Raw genomic sequence first — 18,382 nt, forward strand, 5'->3', positions numbered from 1 at the left:
CTGCAGGTTCATAAATCTCTTTCTCTCTCTCTTTTTTAAAGTTTTAAAAAAAGACATTTTTTTCCTCTCGTTTAGATGGGATGATGTCTATTGATGTATCATTGAGTTCTGTTTTAAGCCCATCTAATAATTTTTTAAAACTTTCATTTCTGGAATTGTTCTAAGCTTAGAATTTCGATTTAGTTTTTTATTTGTAGTTTTGATTTCTTTGCTGAGATTTTATTTATTTATTTCACAAGCATGTGCTTGTCTGCTCCATTTAGCTTCTTATAGTAGCTGCTTTGAAGATCCTTGTCTGCTAATCCAGTACCTGGATCATTTCTGGGTTAGTGTTCACTGATTGTTCTGTCCCTCCAAGCTAGGCCGCATTTTTCTGATTCTTTGTAGAGCAGTTTTTCCAACCCCTGGCGGCGGACTGCTACGGGTCCATGGCCTGTTAGGAACCGGGATGCACGCGCATTCCCGCCTGGGCTTAGCCTCCTGTCAGATCAGCAGCGGCATTAGATTCCCTTAGGAGCGGGAACCCTGTTGTGAACTGCATATGCGAGGGGAATCTAGATTGCATGCGCCTTATGAAAATCGAACTAACGCCTGATGATCTGAGGTGGAGCAGTTTCATCCCGAAACCATCCCCCGCCCCCACTACCTCCATGTCTTCCAAGAAATCAGTCTCTAGTGCCAAAAAGGTTGGGGATTGCTGTTGTAGAGGTAGCTTTACAGAGTGGGGAAGCTGATGTAAGGGTCCAGTTGTTTTTGTTCAAATGTTCAAGCAATCCTTTTGTTTTCAGCTCCACCTTTAGCCCTGAATGTAGAAGCTCATGATGACTTCTGCGTCCTGGGCTTTTTGAGTTCTGTTTGATCGGAAAACTTCTCGGCTCCCTCTGTTACCTCCACCATTTCCAGGCAGTCTTGGTTGTGTTTTTTCCATTCTACGAGTTCAGTTACCATCTAGTCTATTTCTGTCTGCTGCCATGTTATTAAAATTTGGTCTGCTGGGGTCTCTGCTCATATTCTCTATATGCTTTGGTATATATGTCTCTTTATTCCTTTACGTTTATTTGAGTGGGATTTTTGGAAGTGGGTAGATGTGTGTTCTCTCTTCCCTTATTAATAGGAAGTGAATAAATTATAAAGAACTAATTTGAGGAGAAAACAACTTTTCTGGTAAACGATAAAAGCAAGCTTTTCATCATATTATGTTGGACTTTTAAACAACATACTAAACTTGAAGCTTCCTCTCCAAGCAAGAGAATCAAGTAGAGGTTGGGGGTGCTTATGTATGATGCAGCATCACAGAGATGCTGAGCTATAAGCAACTCGTAGGTCTTTTGGAACAGAGATTTTCACACTTTTTTAAAAAATAAAATTTTACTGGCTGGGTGCCATGGCTCACGCCTGTAATCCCTACACTTTGGGAGGCTGAGATGGGCAGATCACCTAAGGTCAGGAGTTCAAGACCAGCCTGGCCAACATGGTGAAACCCTGTCTCTACTAAAAATACAAAAATTAACCAGGTGTAGTGGCAAGCGCCTGTAATCCCAGCTACTTGGGAGGCTGAGTCAGGAGAATCGCTTAAACCTGGGAGGTGGAGATTGCAGTGAGCCAAGATCATGCCACTGCACTCCAGCCTGGGTAACAGAGCAAGACTCCATCTCAAAAAAAAAAAAAAAAAAAAAAAAAAAATTTGCTTGCACTTCAATATATAAAACAGAAAAAAGTTATTTTCTCCCCAGCAATTTAAAATGTTCTTGTTATAAACCCCTTGAGCTCCTTTCAAGAGCTTTGGGATTCCCTGGAGCCCAGATAGAAAATCATTGCTGTGGGGACAGCACTTTACATTTCCTTGGCCCAAACAGTATGTACAACCATTTTTTTTCTGGTATAGAAGTATTAAGAAGTAATTATTTAAAAAATTTTATTGATACATAATAGATGTGTATATATATATATTTAGGGGTAAATGTGGTAATTTAATACATTCATATAATTTGTAAAGATTCAATCAGTGCCATTGGGATATCTGTCAGTTTAAATATTTGTCCTTTACAAGAAGCAATAATATTAAACTTTATTGGGCACTCACTGTGTTTGGGACATTATGTTATGGGCTTTTTGTACATGATTTCATTTAATTCTCACAACAATGCTGTGAGGTAGATGTAATGATTATTTCCATTATGTAGATGAGGAAATGGAGGCCTGGACAGGTTACATAGTTGTTCATGGATACACAGCTAGGAAGTGGAAGACCTGGGACCCAAAGTCCACTCACTTAACCAGGAAACGACCCTGGGCATGGTCTGCTGGGCCCTCACTTCCCAACCCCCTCACCCCCCATGCCCAGCACCAGGAACCATCACTGTGAGGCCTGTATACTGAGGGTAGTCTCCTATTTCTGACAAAAAATACAATGGATTAGAGTGAAACAAAAATGCAATGCATGTCTCTAATCTTCAGGCAATGCCAGCTCCCAGACACCCCGCCCTATTCTGCATCCGACTCATGCTCTCCTCCGCAGGTCAAAGGTGAGTGCAGTCCGCCTTCAGCACATAACATCTTGCACTGTTGCCCTTCTTCGACTCTGGGCGGTGAGAAAGGGGCACTTCTTGCTTGTGTCTCTCCTCAGGTGCGTGCTACCGAACCCTAAGGCCCACAGCTGGGAGAACTCCAGCTCCTTTTCTCCACCCCACAGCTGCTCCTGCGATGCCGCCCATGCACCCGCTGCAGAGCACCTCTGGAATGGGCGACTCCAGCCAAGTCCACGGAGACTTTCACAGCTGCCACTCAAACGCCAGTCATCTTGCCACCCCCCTGGACCAATCCGTGTCCTCCCATCTGGGGATAGGTTGTTCTTACCATCAGCAGCCTCTGTGCCACAACCCTGGGTAAAGAAAAAGATATTTAGTTATCAAAGACCTCTGCAGAAAGCCTCGGCGCAGCCTGCCTCTGGCAAGGACCTAGAGAGAATGCACAGTGGAGTCCTGTCCAGGAGATGGCAGTGTTGAGACGCATATAGGACGTCGCGCGGTCCCAGTGTTCCTGGCTTAGACAATCTTTTAATTAAAAACCCTCTAAATCCAAGGTCCTTCTTCAACCAAAAGTTAAAATGTCAGGAATATACAGTGAGGTTCTGGATGATGGAGGAAACATTGTTAGCTTATGCAGCCTCAGCTCGACTACCCAAGGGGATTGTGAATGAGCTCTCCGAGAAATATCTGCTAATTAAGCCTTAACTAATGTTCTTTTCTTCTGTCTTCTCCCCTTTTCTTTCTTTTATTTCCTCTTCTGGATCTAGAGGGTGACAAAAAGAGTAAAGGCCATCACAAATTGCGGTAAAACTCCACCTGAAAAAAAATGGTCGGGTGTAAAATGTAAACCTATATTTTATGTCTGTATCTTCCCTGTCTCCGTGAGTCCTCTGCCATTATAAACATTGTCAGCTTATCTTTCAGGTTGGTGAATCTCAGATCCACTTGATCAAGGGAAACTGAGTGTCAGCCTAGTAGGGCTCAAGGAACCTTAACTAATTGGAATTAGACTTAGGAAAGCAGAGAGCCTGGGAGATTTAATTTTATTTGATAGAACATGGAGCAGAAGGAAGAATCCTAACCTTCATTTTGGTGTCTTGATTTTAGAGCCTCATTGCCTCCAACCAAGAAGAGAAAGTGCACGCAGGCACTGGAGGACTCCAGAGACTGCCAAGTGTGGGCCTGCCACTGCAGACCAAGTGAGCAAACCGGGGCGGGGACAAGGACAATGCCATCAAAGCCTTGGGCATTAAATCAAGGCTTTTTTTTTTTTTTACCAACCTTTGAGCAGCCCTACAGAAGTTTCCCTCTCACAGAAGAGCAATGAGAGGCTCTGGTAGTTTGGTTCTTCCCTCTGGATGTACCTTTCATTCAGGCGGGGTCACACAGGTCCTCCCAGGAAGAGATGCTGTGTTCTCTCTCAGGTGCAGGTGAAATGCCAGTCTTTCAATTTCAGGGACAATGTGTCTTAGAGGATCCAGACTCCAGGCCTGTGGAAGCTGTGCAATATGGCAGTGCCTTCAAGAGCCTGCTGGTGTGCCCATTGCATTGCTGCAATCCTTCTCAACCTTACTGTGCAAGAAATAGCGTGAGGATCTTGGTAAAATGCAGACTCTGATTCAGTCTCTAGGGTCTGAGGTCTGCATTTCTAACAAGCGTCCAGGTGATGGTGATGCTGCTGGCTCATGGAAGGCACTCTGAGAAGCAAAACTTGCCGGGTTTTTCCACTAGAACAGGGAGGTAGAAAGCCGAACTTTTCTTCAAACTCACTTCAAACTGGCAAGTTCCCAGTGGATGTTAGAAATTTTGTAAAATCATTTTAGAAGTCTTTCATCCGAGTCATCTAATGTCCAAGCGGTCAGTCTTCCGTTTTTTTTTTTTTTTCCTTGTCTTATATAACTTGTAACGCATCATGTTTTGAGCCAAGAGACCTGATTAACAAAGTAGCTTTTTGAAGTCTAAAGACTTGAACGTCAAAATTTTCAGAGTAAATGCTATGGCACATACTAGCAGAAAAGGATAACATTCTAGGCCAGTTTCTGTTTGTTTGTTTGCTTATTTGTTTTTGTAAAGATGGGTTTCGCTAAGTTGTCCAGGCTGGTCTCGAATTCCTGGCTTCAGGTGATTCCCCCACCTCAGCCTCCCAAAGTCTTTGGATTGCAGGCATGAGCCACCATATCTGGCCTCAACCCAGTTCTATTAGCAACTGTGAACACTCAAATGTGGCCAGTGTGAACAAATTCAGCGCACCAAGTCCCATTTCTTCTATCCCGGTTGGTCAGCTCGGCAAGAGGTTGAAGATTTCCTTCTTGGGTCCCCCTGTACCACCACTGTCCCCCAATTCTAGAGATTTACACTGTCCAGAAAAGATATGTGCATGGCTTCACCTGAGTGGGAAAAAAACACAGTCTTTCTTGCTGGGGCTGCTGCCTTTGCCTTTGACAGCCCCATGGTAAGAGCTGATTCTCTAAGGGACCTCTGGCGTCAGCTCCAGCGTGGGCTGTGGAGGCCTTCTGTGGATGATGACTTCACCCTGTCAGTCAAGTCCCACCCATCTCCTGGGAGTGCAGTCTCAGAATTGTACTGGGCATCCATCCCTCATATCAACTAAACCTCAAACTGCCTGCTTTCTTTTTATATGCATCCAACATGGTCAGCAGTTGCTCACCATTTTTTTTCCAACCTTAGAAACACAAAATGCTACTTAAAGCCCCATTTGTGGATAAGTTGGAGCTCTCCATCCACCTTCCTATGCAATGCTACCCTAATTTCTTCAGGGATCCCCACATCTAGCCTGTAGCTTTTTTTAAAATGATTCTCAGACATAAAAGGCTGAGTAAATTCGTAGCCAGACGGGGGAACCATCTGTTCATTCTCCTGCAGATGCACTAGCTCACTAAGGGATACAGGACAAGTCACTCAAGCCTTCCAAGAATTTCCTCATCAAACCAGATTGCTGCTCAAATTGTCCTGGCCATCCCAGAGTTAGGTTCCATCCTGTGATGGTTTTCTGCTGCCTGTCCCAGAAAGGTCATTGATTCTTCACCATCTTCAGAGAACAACCATGGAAGAGTGATGGAAATGGCTAGGATTTCCAGCAGATAGGAAATCCTATATCCCTTGTTTAAATCCCATTCACAGGTCACTGAAAAGCAGACTAAAGATAACTGAATCCAGACAACAGTTTCAGAATGAAAATGAGCAGGTTCCAAGGGCCAAAAAAAGAAAAAAGAAAAAAAAAGATACAAAACAAAGCATTTAGTTAATCTGAATGCCACATTCTTATTACAGTTTCTATTTTTAGCAAAAGTTTTCTAGTCAATAATTCCTATTTGATGTTGCAGGGGCTAAGGTTTCTACAAAGGTCCTGGGGAAACAGCACATTGCTAGAGGAAGGAGGCGGTTATGCCATTCTTACAGGCAGAAGGATCACCAATTTTTGATCAGAGATGTCCTGAACCAATCAATAAAGCTTTTCTAGTGACCTCCTCCCAAGTAGTACACTTTGGCTAAGGGTTCCAAGATCCTCATTTATAGGGCTGAAAATGTAGAATTACTGGGTTGGTGTGGGCAAATGTAGAAGTTTGCTTAGAGAGGAAGTTCTGGTAGGCAAGCTCCTACCAGCTGGTTCCTGGCCCTACTTGGTCTGAACCCCAAATAAAAAAAGGTTCATGGCCTCCCTGAGAGACTTCAACCCTCTGTTATTTTGAACCTCAAATACAAAAGGGTTTTCCAGCCCTAGAGTCATGGCCGGTGGCCCACAGTCAGAGGTGCACTGGCTGAATTCACACTGTAGCGTCAGAAAATGAACTTATCTTGTCTCTCCAGGAATCTGGGATTCCCAGAGCCTTATTTTTCTTGATTATGAAACGAGAATAATAATTTTGACTTTACCCATCTCTAAGACTTTTTAAAATAAGTTAAGCAAACATATTTTGAAAGGCATTCAAATGCAAGCTATCAGTTTTCTCCAAAAGGTCTGGACTTAGGCAGTTTGCTGCTTTTACATTCTCACTTGTTAGATTTTTCTCAAGAGAACCTTAATCTAGCATGAAGTGAAGAGGAAGATTTGAATCTCACCTCTTCCACTTAACAGCTGTGACACTGGGCAAGTTATTTCAGGTCTTTGAAAGTCAGTTTCCACATTTGTTAAATGAGATTAAGAATCCTTACCTCATAACCACTTTAGAAATACTTTTGGCGGTATCTACTAAAGCATGTCCTACAACCCGGTGATTCCATCCCTAGACGTATAACTAGCAGGAATGTGTACATATGCCCACCAAAAGACATGCAAAAGAATGTCTAGAGCAGCATTACTTATAACAACCACAAACCAAAAAGATACCAAATGGCCATCAATGGCAAGATAAATTGTGGTATATTTATACAACGGAGTACAATATGGCAATGAGAATGAGCAAAGGACTGCCATTTGCAACACTAATGAATGAATCCCATAAATATACTGTTGGGCGAAAGAGGCCAATGAGGCCAGGCATGGTGGCTTATGCCTGTAATCTCAGCGCTTTGGGAGGCTGAGGTGGGTGGACTGCTTGAGCCCAGAAGTTTGAGACCAGCCTGGGAAACAAAGTAAGATCCTGTCTCTACAGAAAAAAAAAAAAAAAAAAAAGCCGATGTGGTGGCACGCACCTGTGGTCCCAACTCAGGAGGCTGAGGTGGGAGGATAGCTTCAGACCAGGAAGTTGAAGCTACAGTGAGCTATGATTGTGCCATTGCACTCCAGCCTGGGTGACAGAGCAAGACCCTTAAAAAAAGAAAAAAAAAAAGGCTAGCTCCGCATACAAGAGTATATATTACATCATAGTATTCCATTCCTATAAACTCTGCTATGGTGTTAGATTTTAGGATAGTGGTCAGTCTTGGCGAGGAGAGACTAATTATTGATGGGGGCATGTAGGTATCTCCTGGAGGGCTCAAAATGTCCTATACCGCTAGATCATTTTGTAAAGTATAAAATTGTGTACTCATGATCTGTATACTCTTCTTGATGTACAGGGTCCTTCAAAAAAGAAAGTTTATGGAACAAAAGGATTCTTACCTGGGAGATAGTTTAAGGAGCTGATGGAATACTATGTAAAGTGTCTGGGACAGCACCTGTGGTGCAGAAAGCACTCACAGTAGGAGACCATCATTAGTCGTATTAATATGAATAAGTTCTAGCACTAGGCTCAGGTGTGTGCCTTGGGTTTCAGTGTGGGCCTGTAATCCCAGCTTCTGGTCCCTAGGCTTTTCCCATCTGATAGCCATCTCCCAAGGAAGCCACAACTGTATCACCCCTATTGGAGCGGCTGCTCTGATACCCCTACTGTTTAGATGACAAAGGGCAGGAAATGCTGTTGTGTTTGACAATCCTCCCTGCCCCTGTCCACTCTCCCCATCAGTGTCTGCAGGAGCCGAACTGGCTTTTGGATGCATGCCTGGGAACACTGACCTCGCTGCCACGCTTGAGTGGGAAAGGGCATGATTTAGCCAGTATTCAGTCAGGCACATGGGTTAGTCGTTTCACATTAGATAGAGCTACCACGGAGGCCGACAACAGAAGTATTTCCCAAGGCTTCTTAGGAAATTCTGAGCCACCTAAGTTGAAACAAGTACAGCGATAATGACAGCGCCACTAGAGAAGGCACCATTGTTTAAACTCTTACCAGTGGCAGACACTGTGCTCTGCGTTTTGCAGTCATGGCCTCATTAAACCCCTTCGACAACTCGGGAGGTAACATAGTTACTCCCATTTTGCAGATGGAAAAACTGAAGCTCAGAGAGCTTAAATCATTTTTGTAAGATTGTTCAGCCCTTAAGTGTAGAATTGTGATTCAAACCCAGATCTGTCTTGATTCGAAACTCCAAGCTCTCAACCCTTTCTTCATTGTAGGGGAGAGGAAGACAAAAAAGAAAGAATTACGTTCTCTCTTTCTCTCAATTTGGTGTAAGCAGGATAACCATAGAAGGGTTTCTTTCTTTTTTTTGAAAATAGACCAGGTGGCTTTTGGAGGAGTGAGAGCCTGAAGAGCTCCTTGCATTGTCCACTTCCTGTGTTTGTAGCTGGGAAAAAAGTTTTTCAGGGTTTTGAGAAATCTTTCTAAAATAGGTGTTTTATAAAAACAAAAAATGCATATTTTGCTTAAGTGACATTTAATAGCAATACCCCAAGAGAAATACTTTTTTGTTTGTTTGTTTGTTTGTTTTTTACATTTGGGATGAAAAGCAACTTGAAGCAGCTCTATTTATTTATTTTAGGAAGTCCTCAATGGAAGTATAAAGAAAGGAAAAGTTTGAAGATTAAAAAACAACCCAGCTCCTTTCTCTTGCATTCTCCAAGCTGTGGGCTAGGTGGACACATTCAATAGGAGCTAATGTCCTATTTGTACATTGTTACTGAGAGCCTGAACCTGGTCTCACAAATACCCACTATTTCCCATTCCCTCCTGATGTCGAGCATGAATGATGGTAGAGGAGTTAAAAGAAAAGGGGACAGCAGGCCAGGTGCGGTGGCTCACACCTGTAATCCCAGCACTTTGGGAGGCCAAGGCGGGTGGATCACCAGGTCAGGAGATTGAGACCATCCTGGCTAACACGGTGAAACCACATCTCTACTAAAAATATAAAAAACAAGCTGGGCGTGGTGGCGGGCGCCTATGGTCCCAGCTACTCGGGAGGCTGAGGCAGGAGAATGGCGTGAACCAGGGAGGCGGAGCTGGCAGTGAGCTGAGATCGCACCACTGCACTCCAGCCTGGGCGACAGAGTGAGACTCCGTCTCAAAAAAAAAAAAAAAAAAAAAAGAAAAGAAAAGGGAACAGCAACCATACCAATACCATTTTACATAAAAATTATCTGAGGTTGAATCCATATGGTTTAGGAGGCATACTCAAATTAAGACAAGTTGCAAGGATTATGCAAAATAGGAGGTTGCACATGTGAAATTGCTGTTATTTGACCATTTTTGACATAGAAAAGTGGCAGTTTGCTACAGTTGATGTTGCACACTAACAAGATTTTCTCTGTTACTTTATCTTGGTTCTAGCTTCTGAAAGTGCTTTCACTTCCATTATGTCATTCTCTCTGCTTGTGTAATGCTGTGATGTGTAAAGATGGCAGGATACATGTTTTTAATTTCTGTTTTGCAGTTGAGGGAAGTAAGACTCCAAGTGAATAAATAACTGGTCTAAGTTCAAAAAACTAGTTGGACCACAGAATCTTGGAGCCACAAAAGACCTGCCAAAATTAAAATATATTGGTTGCAGTGAACAAAAACAAACCAAAATTGAAAAAAACCCCAGCAAACCCTCAAACTGTCTTGTGCAAAAAAAGCAAAATAAAACAACAACAACAAAACAAGCAAAAAACAGAATCAGGGGAACCATTGGCTCCTGTAACCCAAGGTTTAGAATTGGGTCCCAGAACTCATATGACACTGTGAGGACTGGGTGCCCTTCATTTTTAACTCTGCCTTCTGCTGTGCTGGCATCATTCCCAGATGGGCTTTTTCCTCATGTCCCAAAATGGTGCCAGCAGCTGCTGGCGATGTATCTTGCAGGTTCAAACTTCATGGAGAAGAGTGAGCATCCCTGAAGTGCTGAGATCTACTCTGCTTGAATTGGGATAGGCCACATGTCCACCGCTGATGCAATTACTGATGCAAGGACTGAATGCTGTACTTTGATTGATTGAGCTGGGTCACCTACCCTCCTGGCTCTGGGAGTGGACTTCACTGCAACCACACAGACTGAAAGTGAGGAGAAGCTATGCAGGATGTAGGGTAGATAGATATTAGGAACAAAGTTTCCAACAAGTCCCCCCACCTGTTGACATTGCTGACTCCAGGCTGCTTCTTTTACAGATGAGAAAATGAGGTCAGCAGCACACCCCCTACCCCCAGCACATGACACTTCCCTGGTCACTTTGCCTTACACATGGCCCACTCATCAGCTTCATGCTGCTAGCTGTGAGTCTAGGAAAAACAGCCTGGAAGGAAGGCTCTGACCCACCTGTTTCTTTGCAGTGACAAGTAGGAGTCACAGCTGTGAAGTCCAGGACCCTGACAGTGAGGGACAGCACGGAATGCCTCCAGACCAGTGCTCCCCTGCTCTGAAGTGGCAGCCATACCATAGTGTTCCTTGGCACAGCTTACTAAACAGTCATTATGGAAAACTGTAAGTGGCCTTGGGTGGGCTGCAGAGTGAGGGGAGAAAGGCAGTGCCAAATCTCAGTAGTGAGTTCAAGCACTGGAGCTTTGAGGTCACCTCTGGTCAAGTGGGGCAAGTCAATGAGAAAGTGTCTGTCTTACTCCTCATTTTTTGCATCCTAACAAAGAAATAGTTGGGACATGGGTTTCTGGCCTTCAGAAAGCCAGACTTATAGTTCTATCTGATTATAATTTAACCACTAAATGATGGAGAAAGAAGGAATCTTTCTGGGATCACAGGCCCAGTTTAAAATAAAAACTGGAATATAGACATTCCCCAACTCACTAACATTTAATCCTGCAGTTAATTTATAATGCCATAAAATACTTTTCTGGGGGCCACATTAAATTGTGAGCCAATGACCACCCCCAGCATATATGCTGTGAATGAATATTACCAAGTTCATTGACAATATATCCTGCAGCAATCATGGTAGGTGGTTTCTTTATGGTAAGGAGTCTGAAGCCAAATAATACAAAACATCCTAAAAAAGTGGAAAACCTTCACCCAATTTTTATGACATAATATAGTTTTAAGAAATAAATGTGGACTCCTATATTATTACTCTTAAACATCCTTTACACTTCTTTATTTCTTAGCATGTAATTTACCTACCTAAATTTTCTAGAATTTTCACTGGGCTATAACTTGAGTGCCTTTAAAAATTTTCCAAATTCAAATACAGTAAAACTATCACTAGGGCTTTTATGGTGGATGTGCTAGAGGGAAGAAATATTTTCCTTAAAACAAAATCTAGGGAGTTGAACAGACTTTGGGAGTTGGTATGTTTAATAAGCTAAAGGAAGCTCATTGCTCATTGTATCATTGAAATGTCATGACTTTGTGTCTTTTCTACTGTGTGCAATTAGAAAAAGAAATGAGGGGTCCATGGGTTTTGGCTTTGAGGCTTGGCCTTCATTAGATTATCTCTTGGGGAATACTCCATGTTCTATATGAAATATGAGCACCGAGGTATGAAACTGTCACATGCAGGCTCAATGTTTTAATTAAAACTTAACTGCTTCCAAGGCTCTATGCATCAAGTTGATCAAGTTTTCAAGGTAAGTGTTATCTCTCTTCTTATTTGAAAACATTTTTAAGTTTTTTTGAACAGCCTATCTTGGCTCCAATAATCTAGAAGAAAATGAAGAACACAGAGGATATGGAAAGAAAGGAGAACACAGATAGTATCAACTCAAAAGTATTGAGGCAGATTTATATTGAGTATTTAGTCATAATTCACTTTTCCTAAGCAAAAAAGGAAGGCAATATTTACCCAGATTAGAATTCAGGCCCTCCTAATTTCACTACTTATATCAATGAGACAGAAAAACACCCATCTTTTCTTATATGGTTATGTCTAATTTGTTACAAAAATATCATTTTCTTAAGTTACCTAAAAACAGTACAGTTAGGGTATTGAAATTTTATCAATTTTTTTCGGAATAATGTTTCAATGCTATCAAAGAACTTTTAAAAAACCAGTTTAATTGACTTTATACTTAACTTTTGATATCAAAAGCAGAATTGCCATTCTTAGGTAAGCAGATTTCTATAATCAGAGGTTGGTGTTTAAGGTTCAGAATAATCGTCAACAGTATAATTCTTGTTGATTGATTCCATTTCTGATTACTGCTGCCCTAAATTTCAGCCTAATGCTCATATCTTAGCTGTACTTTTTTTCAGAGTTTTTGACAGTGAAGCATAAAACATCACCAAAAATCTCCTTTTATTCTCAACCAAGACAGTTCTTACTACCCTCGGTAGTAAAATCTATATTGTTCTATCCATCTAGCCTTTAGATGAACAAATTAGCAGAAACCTGAGTCAATAAGAAGTTTCCAGATGACATAAGACGTGTAGTCTTTATGAAATTCTTCATTCAATGGATTTTCTTTTTGCTGCTGGCAGGCACTGTGATTGTGAAGCCTTTGACTGACTGGCTTCTTCAGGGTAATCAATGACTCAATAACTTGATCAATTGGGGAGGTGCAAAGAACATGAACACTCTTCTCCCAAGAGACCCATTAATTTTTTCTGTTTCTGGAATTAGAGGAAAATTTAGAAACTCTGTGTTATTCATCATAATAGCAGCCATCCAAACTGAGATCCCAGGATGCACAGAGCTGTACAGTAGTACAGCAGTGAGTACTGCCCTCCTCTGCTTGTGGAGAGCTTCTTTCTTGAGAAGAAACCCGCATTTAGGAAGCTTGATGAATTAAAAATCCTGCTGCATATTTTCATCATGCATGGGAAAAATTCACCAAAGAAGTTTTCAACTTTTATATTCTCTATTTGATAATGTTATGCATTTAATATATTTTCTTTTTATTAACATTTTAGAATTATTTTATTAAACCTATTACAGTTTGAGTATTCCTTATCTGAAATGTTGGAGATCAGAAGTATTTCTGATTTGGGAACTCTTTTGGATTTTGGAAGATTGTGTTATACTTACCCTAATCCAAAAATCTGAAATCTGAAATGCTCCAGTGAGCATTTCTTTTGAGCATCATATTGGTGTTCAAAAAGTTTTGGATCGGCTGGGCGCAGTGGCTCACGCCTGTAATCCCAGCACTCTGGGAGGCCGAGGCGGGCAGATCACCTGAGGTCAGGAGTTCAAGACCAGTCTGGCCAACATGGCGAAACCCCATCTCTACTAAAAAAATACAAAAATTGGTCGGGCATGGTGGCTGGAGCCTGTAATCCCAGCTACTCAGGAGACTGAGGCAGGGAGAATTGTTGAACCCAGGAGGCGGAGGTTGCAGTGAGCTGAGATCATGCCACTGCACTCTAGCCCAGGCGACAGAGCAAGACTCTGTCTCAAAAAAAAAAAAAAAAAAAAAAAAAAGTTAGGATCTTGGAGCACTTCAGATTTGGGATTTTCAGATTTAGAATGCTCAATTTATATACACAAAGCATTGCTATTGGAAATAGCAATGTTAAAACCAATCAAGCAAAAATTTGATTAGCCACCCTGCCACTATCCCATTTCTTTCTGCAGAAGTAACCACCATGGTAGGTTTTCGGTGCTTTTAGCAAGTTGGGAGAATAAAAAGGAAATGACCATACTCTAGTGAAAACAGGTTTCCAATCGATTGTGTAACTGGCTCTGGTTGATTTGATTTCAGAGCTATTCCTAGTCTAAGTTATTCCTAAGCTAAGTCTGCTTTTTCATATGATCATCAATAGGCTGAATATTCTTTCATCCAAGTGACTTTTTAGATATTGTGTTACTGGTGAAATTTTGAGACTTTTTTTTTTTTTTTTCCTAAAGGAGAAAAGAGATTAATTCTACCCCAGATATTTCACAAGTCTAAGTAATGTGTTGACTTCTCAACATCTAGCCTACATTTTTCTATTGTATTGTGGAGTCAAATTAAAAGTCTAGAAAGCACAAAGGGGAAAGGCAATCTGAAAAAATAATGCTTCCATTTGGCAAGAATTATACTTCTGACTGGGTGCAGTGGCTCACGCCTGTAATCCTAGCACTTTGGGGTGCCGAGGTGGGTGGGATCGCTTGAGGTCAGGAGTTTGAAACCCAGCCTGGCCAACATGGCAAAACCCTGTCTCTACTAAAAATACAAAAGTTAGCTGGGCGTGGTGGTACACACCTGTAGTGCCAGCGACTCAGGAGGCTGAGGCAGGAGAATTGCTTGAACCCGGGAGTCTGAGGTTGCAGTGAGCCAAGATGGTGCTACTGCACTCCAGCTTAGGGGACAGAGCAAGACTCCATCTCAAAAAAAAAAAAAAAAAAAAAGATTGTACGTTTTTGTGAGAAAATAAAAAGCTGGGAAATAGCCAGCTGTGTTTTGAAATGTTATTTTTATTTCCTCATTAAAAATTTAAGAAATCTATTGATTAAATATAGCAAAAGGCACTTTTCACAGTACATTTTCTTGAAATGTTTATATAACTAGTATTGTTAATGAAAATAAATATGTAGAAAACATTTGTAAAACTGGTTTCTTGGTTTCTCTTTTCATAGACCTGATGTGGGCTATCGAGTTGTAACAGACAAAGGATTTAATTTTTCACCAGCAGATGAAGCTTTTGTTTGCCAAAAGAAGAATCATTTTCAGATAACCATTCATGTCCAAGTTTGGGGAAGTCCAAAATTTGTTGAAACCGAGATGGGCCTAAAGCCAATAGAAATGTTTTACTTGAAAGCTTTTGGCATTAAGGTGTGTCTTTTATTTAGTTCAGTTAACATCAGTCAACATTTATTTTGTTTCAGTTGTCTATTACTGCATGACAAACTATCCCAAAATGACTTAAAAGAATAACAGTCCTTTATTTTGGTCACAAATCTGCAACTGGGTCAGGGTGTGACTATGACAACTCATCTTTGTTCAGAAGTCATCAACTGGGGCAGCTTAACTGGGCCATTTTCAAGAAGCATGGTCTGATGCTCTGTCGACCCTGGGCTGGAGCATCAGCTGGAGCATGATTATGGGGCTCTATCTGACAGCGCTTGACCTCCCGGGCTCAAGTGGGAGCCTCCCAAATAGCTGAGACCACAGGTGTGTGCCACCATGTCTGGCTGTTTCTGTGGAGATGAGGTTTCACTATGTTGCCTGGGCTGATCTTGAATTCCTGGGCTCAAGTGGCCCTCCTGCCCCGGCCTCCCAAAGTGCCGGGGTAACAGGCATGAGCCACCATATCCAGCCAAGATGCCAATTTCATAAGCCTGGGCTCAGAAAATGGCACAGCATCACTTCAAATTGTAGTTTTATAGTTTTCAGTGAATACTCTTGCAATTCTTTTACTAAATGTATTTTTAATTATTTTTATTGATGTTGATGCATTTCCATATTAAGTAGATCCATTATTTTCATCAGATTATCAAAGAGATCTGTGACCTAAAAAAACGCCAAGGAGCCACTAATTTAGTCAATATCCCTCCTCTACAGTTTAACAGAGGGGAGATTGAGGACCAATAAGGTTATACAATTCATCCAAAGTAGTAAATGATAGAGCTGGGTTCAGAATGTAGGTAATATGACTTCTGAGTGATCAAAAAGTATTTCTTAAATTGTAACTTTATATCCAGTTCCTAAGAGGGAGAAGCATTCATTATCTGCATATTTTGTTGTTTTTGTTGATGTTTTGTTTTCTTTAAGACAGGGTCTTGCTCTGTCACCTAGGCTGGAGTGCAGTGGCTTTATCACAGCTCACTACAGCCTCAACTTCCTGGGCTCAAGCAATCCTCCTGCTTCTGCCCCCTAAAGTGTTGGAATTACAGGCATGAGCCATTGTGCCTGGCCGACATATTTTATTCTGATAGCTAACCTGAGCTTAGGCACTAAGGCTTGGCTACTGCACACATAACTGTTCTTATACCAAACTGAGCTCTTAAAAACAAAACAAAAACAAAAATACATAAAAACATCAAACAAGCAACAAAAAGACATTCATTTTATGAATATGAATGTAATATTAGTTCATTGTGAAAATTTTGGAACATAATAGAAAAGTATGAAAAAGAGATAAAATTCATTTGTATTTGGGATCCACCATTTGGTAGCCTATTTTTTTCTCATTTTTTCTGTTATTGAAATTAATCTCATATTGCTAGTGCTATATTGTGAACATCACATTGTATGATATTATTAAGGACCCCATAAAAATATTGTTCTCAAAGATGATATAGTTTTCCATTGTATGGATGCATCGTGTTAATTATTATTATTAGTTTTGTTTATTTTCCATTTTTTATTGTTAATAAAACTTCAGTGAACATCCATGTAAACCCACCTTTGCATAAGAATACATTCCAGTGGGGAATTTACACATGAAAGATGCAAATATTATTAAAACTCTTGATATAGACCACCAATTGCTTTCTAGAAAGATTTGTTACAATGTGAATACCCATCAGTTGTATATTACAGGGCTGGTCTCATAAGTCCTTTTCAATATCACAGAACAAGAAGAGTTGGTAGCAGATGCTGAATAAATGCTAATTCCTATGTTTTATTTATTATTTTGTATATCATTGTTTTTTCATAGTAGAATGTAAGCTCCCCAAGGACAGGAAATTTTGTTAATTGTGTTCAGTTCTTATCTCTAATGCCTAAAGCAGTTCCTGGTACATAGTGGGTGCTCCATAAGTACTTCTAGAATGAATGAATGAATAAGAAGCTGCCTTACCCCTGATGTTCAGTCATCTTCTAGCCTCCTGTGTATTCACTGCCTACCTGAAATACTCTGCTGTCTTGTGTTCTCGTTGTTTAATTTCACAGATATTTATTTCTTTCCTCATCAACAGAACACTGCGTTAAGGTAAGGACTCCTGTCTTATGTGTCTTTTCATGACTTGTTCCTCCTGCCCAGTGCCTAGGATGATGCCTTGAAAAGCTTTTTAAGTACTCGAACATTCTTTGCTAATTAACATTTTTATAAATAAATAAATAAATTAATTAATTTACTTTTTTGTTGTTTCATACAGGTAGAAGCCACCCATCAAATAATTGCTATTGAACAGTCCCAAGCAGATAGGAGCAAAAAGATTTTCAATCCTGTTAAGTAAGAATTTATTTTCTGAATTCCTATGTGAATATTTTGTGAATAAACATCTAATTTATTTGTTTATATATATATATAATTTTATTTATTATCTAATTTATTTTGCTTACTTAAAATGAAACCTACCACAGCATCCAAATTAATAATGTTAATGTAGGTTTTTTGTTTTTTTTTTTTTGGAGAAAGAATTTTGCTCTTGTTGCCCAGGCTGGAGTGCAGTGGCACACTCTGGGCTCACTGCAACCTCCACCTCCTGGGTTCAAGTGATTCTCCTGCCTCAGCCTCCGGAGTAGCTGGGATTACAGGCATGAGCCACCACGCCCGGCTAATTTTTTGCATCTTTAGTAGAGATGGGGTTTCACCACGTTGGCCAGGTTGGTCTCGAATTCCTGTACTCAGGTGATCTGCCTGGCTCAGCCTCCCAAAGTGCTGGGATTACAGGTGTGAGCCACAGCGCCCCTACCATTAATGTAGTATTAATGTTAACATTATGCATATATGCTTATCAACAAAAATAGAGTTGTACTATGCATTGAAACTGTTGTAAAAATTCTTTATAAAACGATCAATTTTTAAACCACTGTTATTTTTATGTTGTTTATTGCTAAAAACTTTGCTAACAACCTTACTAACAACTTTAGTTCCTTGAGATAAATCATGGCTAGATCTTTCTTTTAATTTTTCATTTAAATCAGCATGATGTTGATTGAATTAATTTCAAGATTGTATATCCATGCTGTACTTAGAAGTCATTTTTTCTTATTCTTTAAAGCCATGTTAATAGTTTGCGGAATGGATTCCAATATAGAAAGCATATATAGATGGTAGTATGCAAAGCAATATGGCAGTCCAAGCTAGAGTCCTCTCTGTAGGATGACTTAGAGTGAGTGGGATTTGCTTTTTGACTGGTTTGGCTGGGATACAGTGGAGACATCTCAGGGTTTTGACCCTGAGTCAACCCCCTTTGGGCTGAGAAGAAGATGGTTTCATGGCCCGGACAGTCCAGAAACCACTGGTACAAACACAGCACTAAATGTGTGTGGTGCGTCTGGTTCTCCCTTGCCTGGGCAGGGTGTATGTGGCCTTCCTTTGGAGGAAGCTGCCTCCCACTGCTAGGC

The 18,382-nt window shown here is 40.8% G+C and overlaps 1 protein-coding gene across 1 annotated transcript in view; it reads left to right on the forward strand.

The window, feature by feature from the left end:
• Positions 1-18,382, forward strand: part of MYRFL (myelin regulatory factor like) — a 115,974-nt gene that overhangs the window by 40,521 nt on the left and 57,071 nt on the right. Inside the window, exons 5-10 of the mRNA XM_021923357.2 lie at positions 2,458-2,525; positions 2,627-2,885; positions 3,636-3,727; positions 10,553-10,703; positions 14,725-14,920; positions 17,188-17,264. Coding sequence (XP_021779049.1) covers positions 2,458-2,525; positions 2,627-2,885; positions 3,636-3,727; positions 10,553-10,703; positions 14,725-14,920; positions 17,188-17,264 — 843 coding nt within the window. The remainder of the gene's footprint in view (positions 1-2,457; positions 2,526-2,626; positions 2,886-3,635; positions 3,728-10,552; positions 10,704-14,724; positions 14,921-17,187; positions 17,265-18,382) is intronic.

The sequence above is a fragment of the Papio anubis genome, chromosome 9 (genome assembly GCF_008728515.1).
Source record: "Papio anubis isolate 15944 chromosome 9, Panubis1.0, whole genome shotgun sequence".
In the NCBI taxonomy this organism is placed as follows: domain Eukaryota; kingdom Metazoa; phylum Chordata; class Mammalia; order Primates; family Cercopithecidae; genus Papio; species Papio anubis.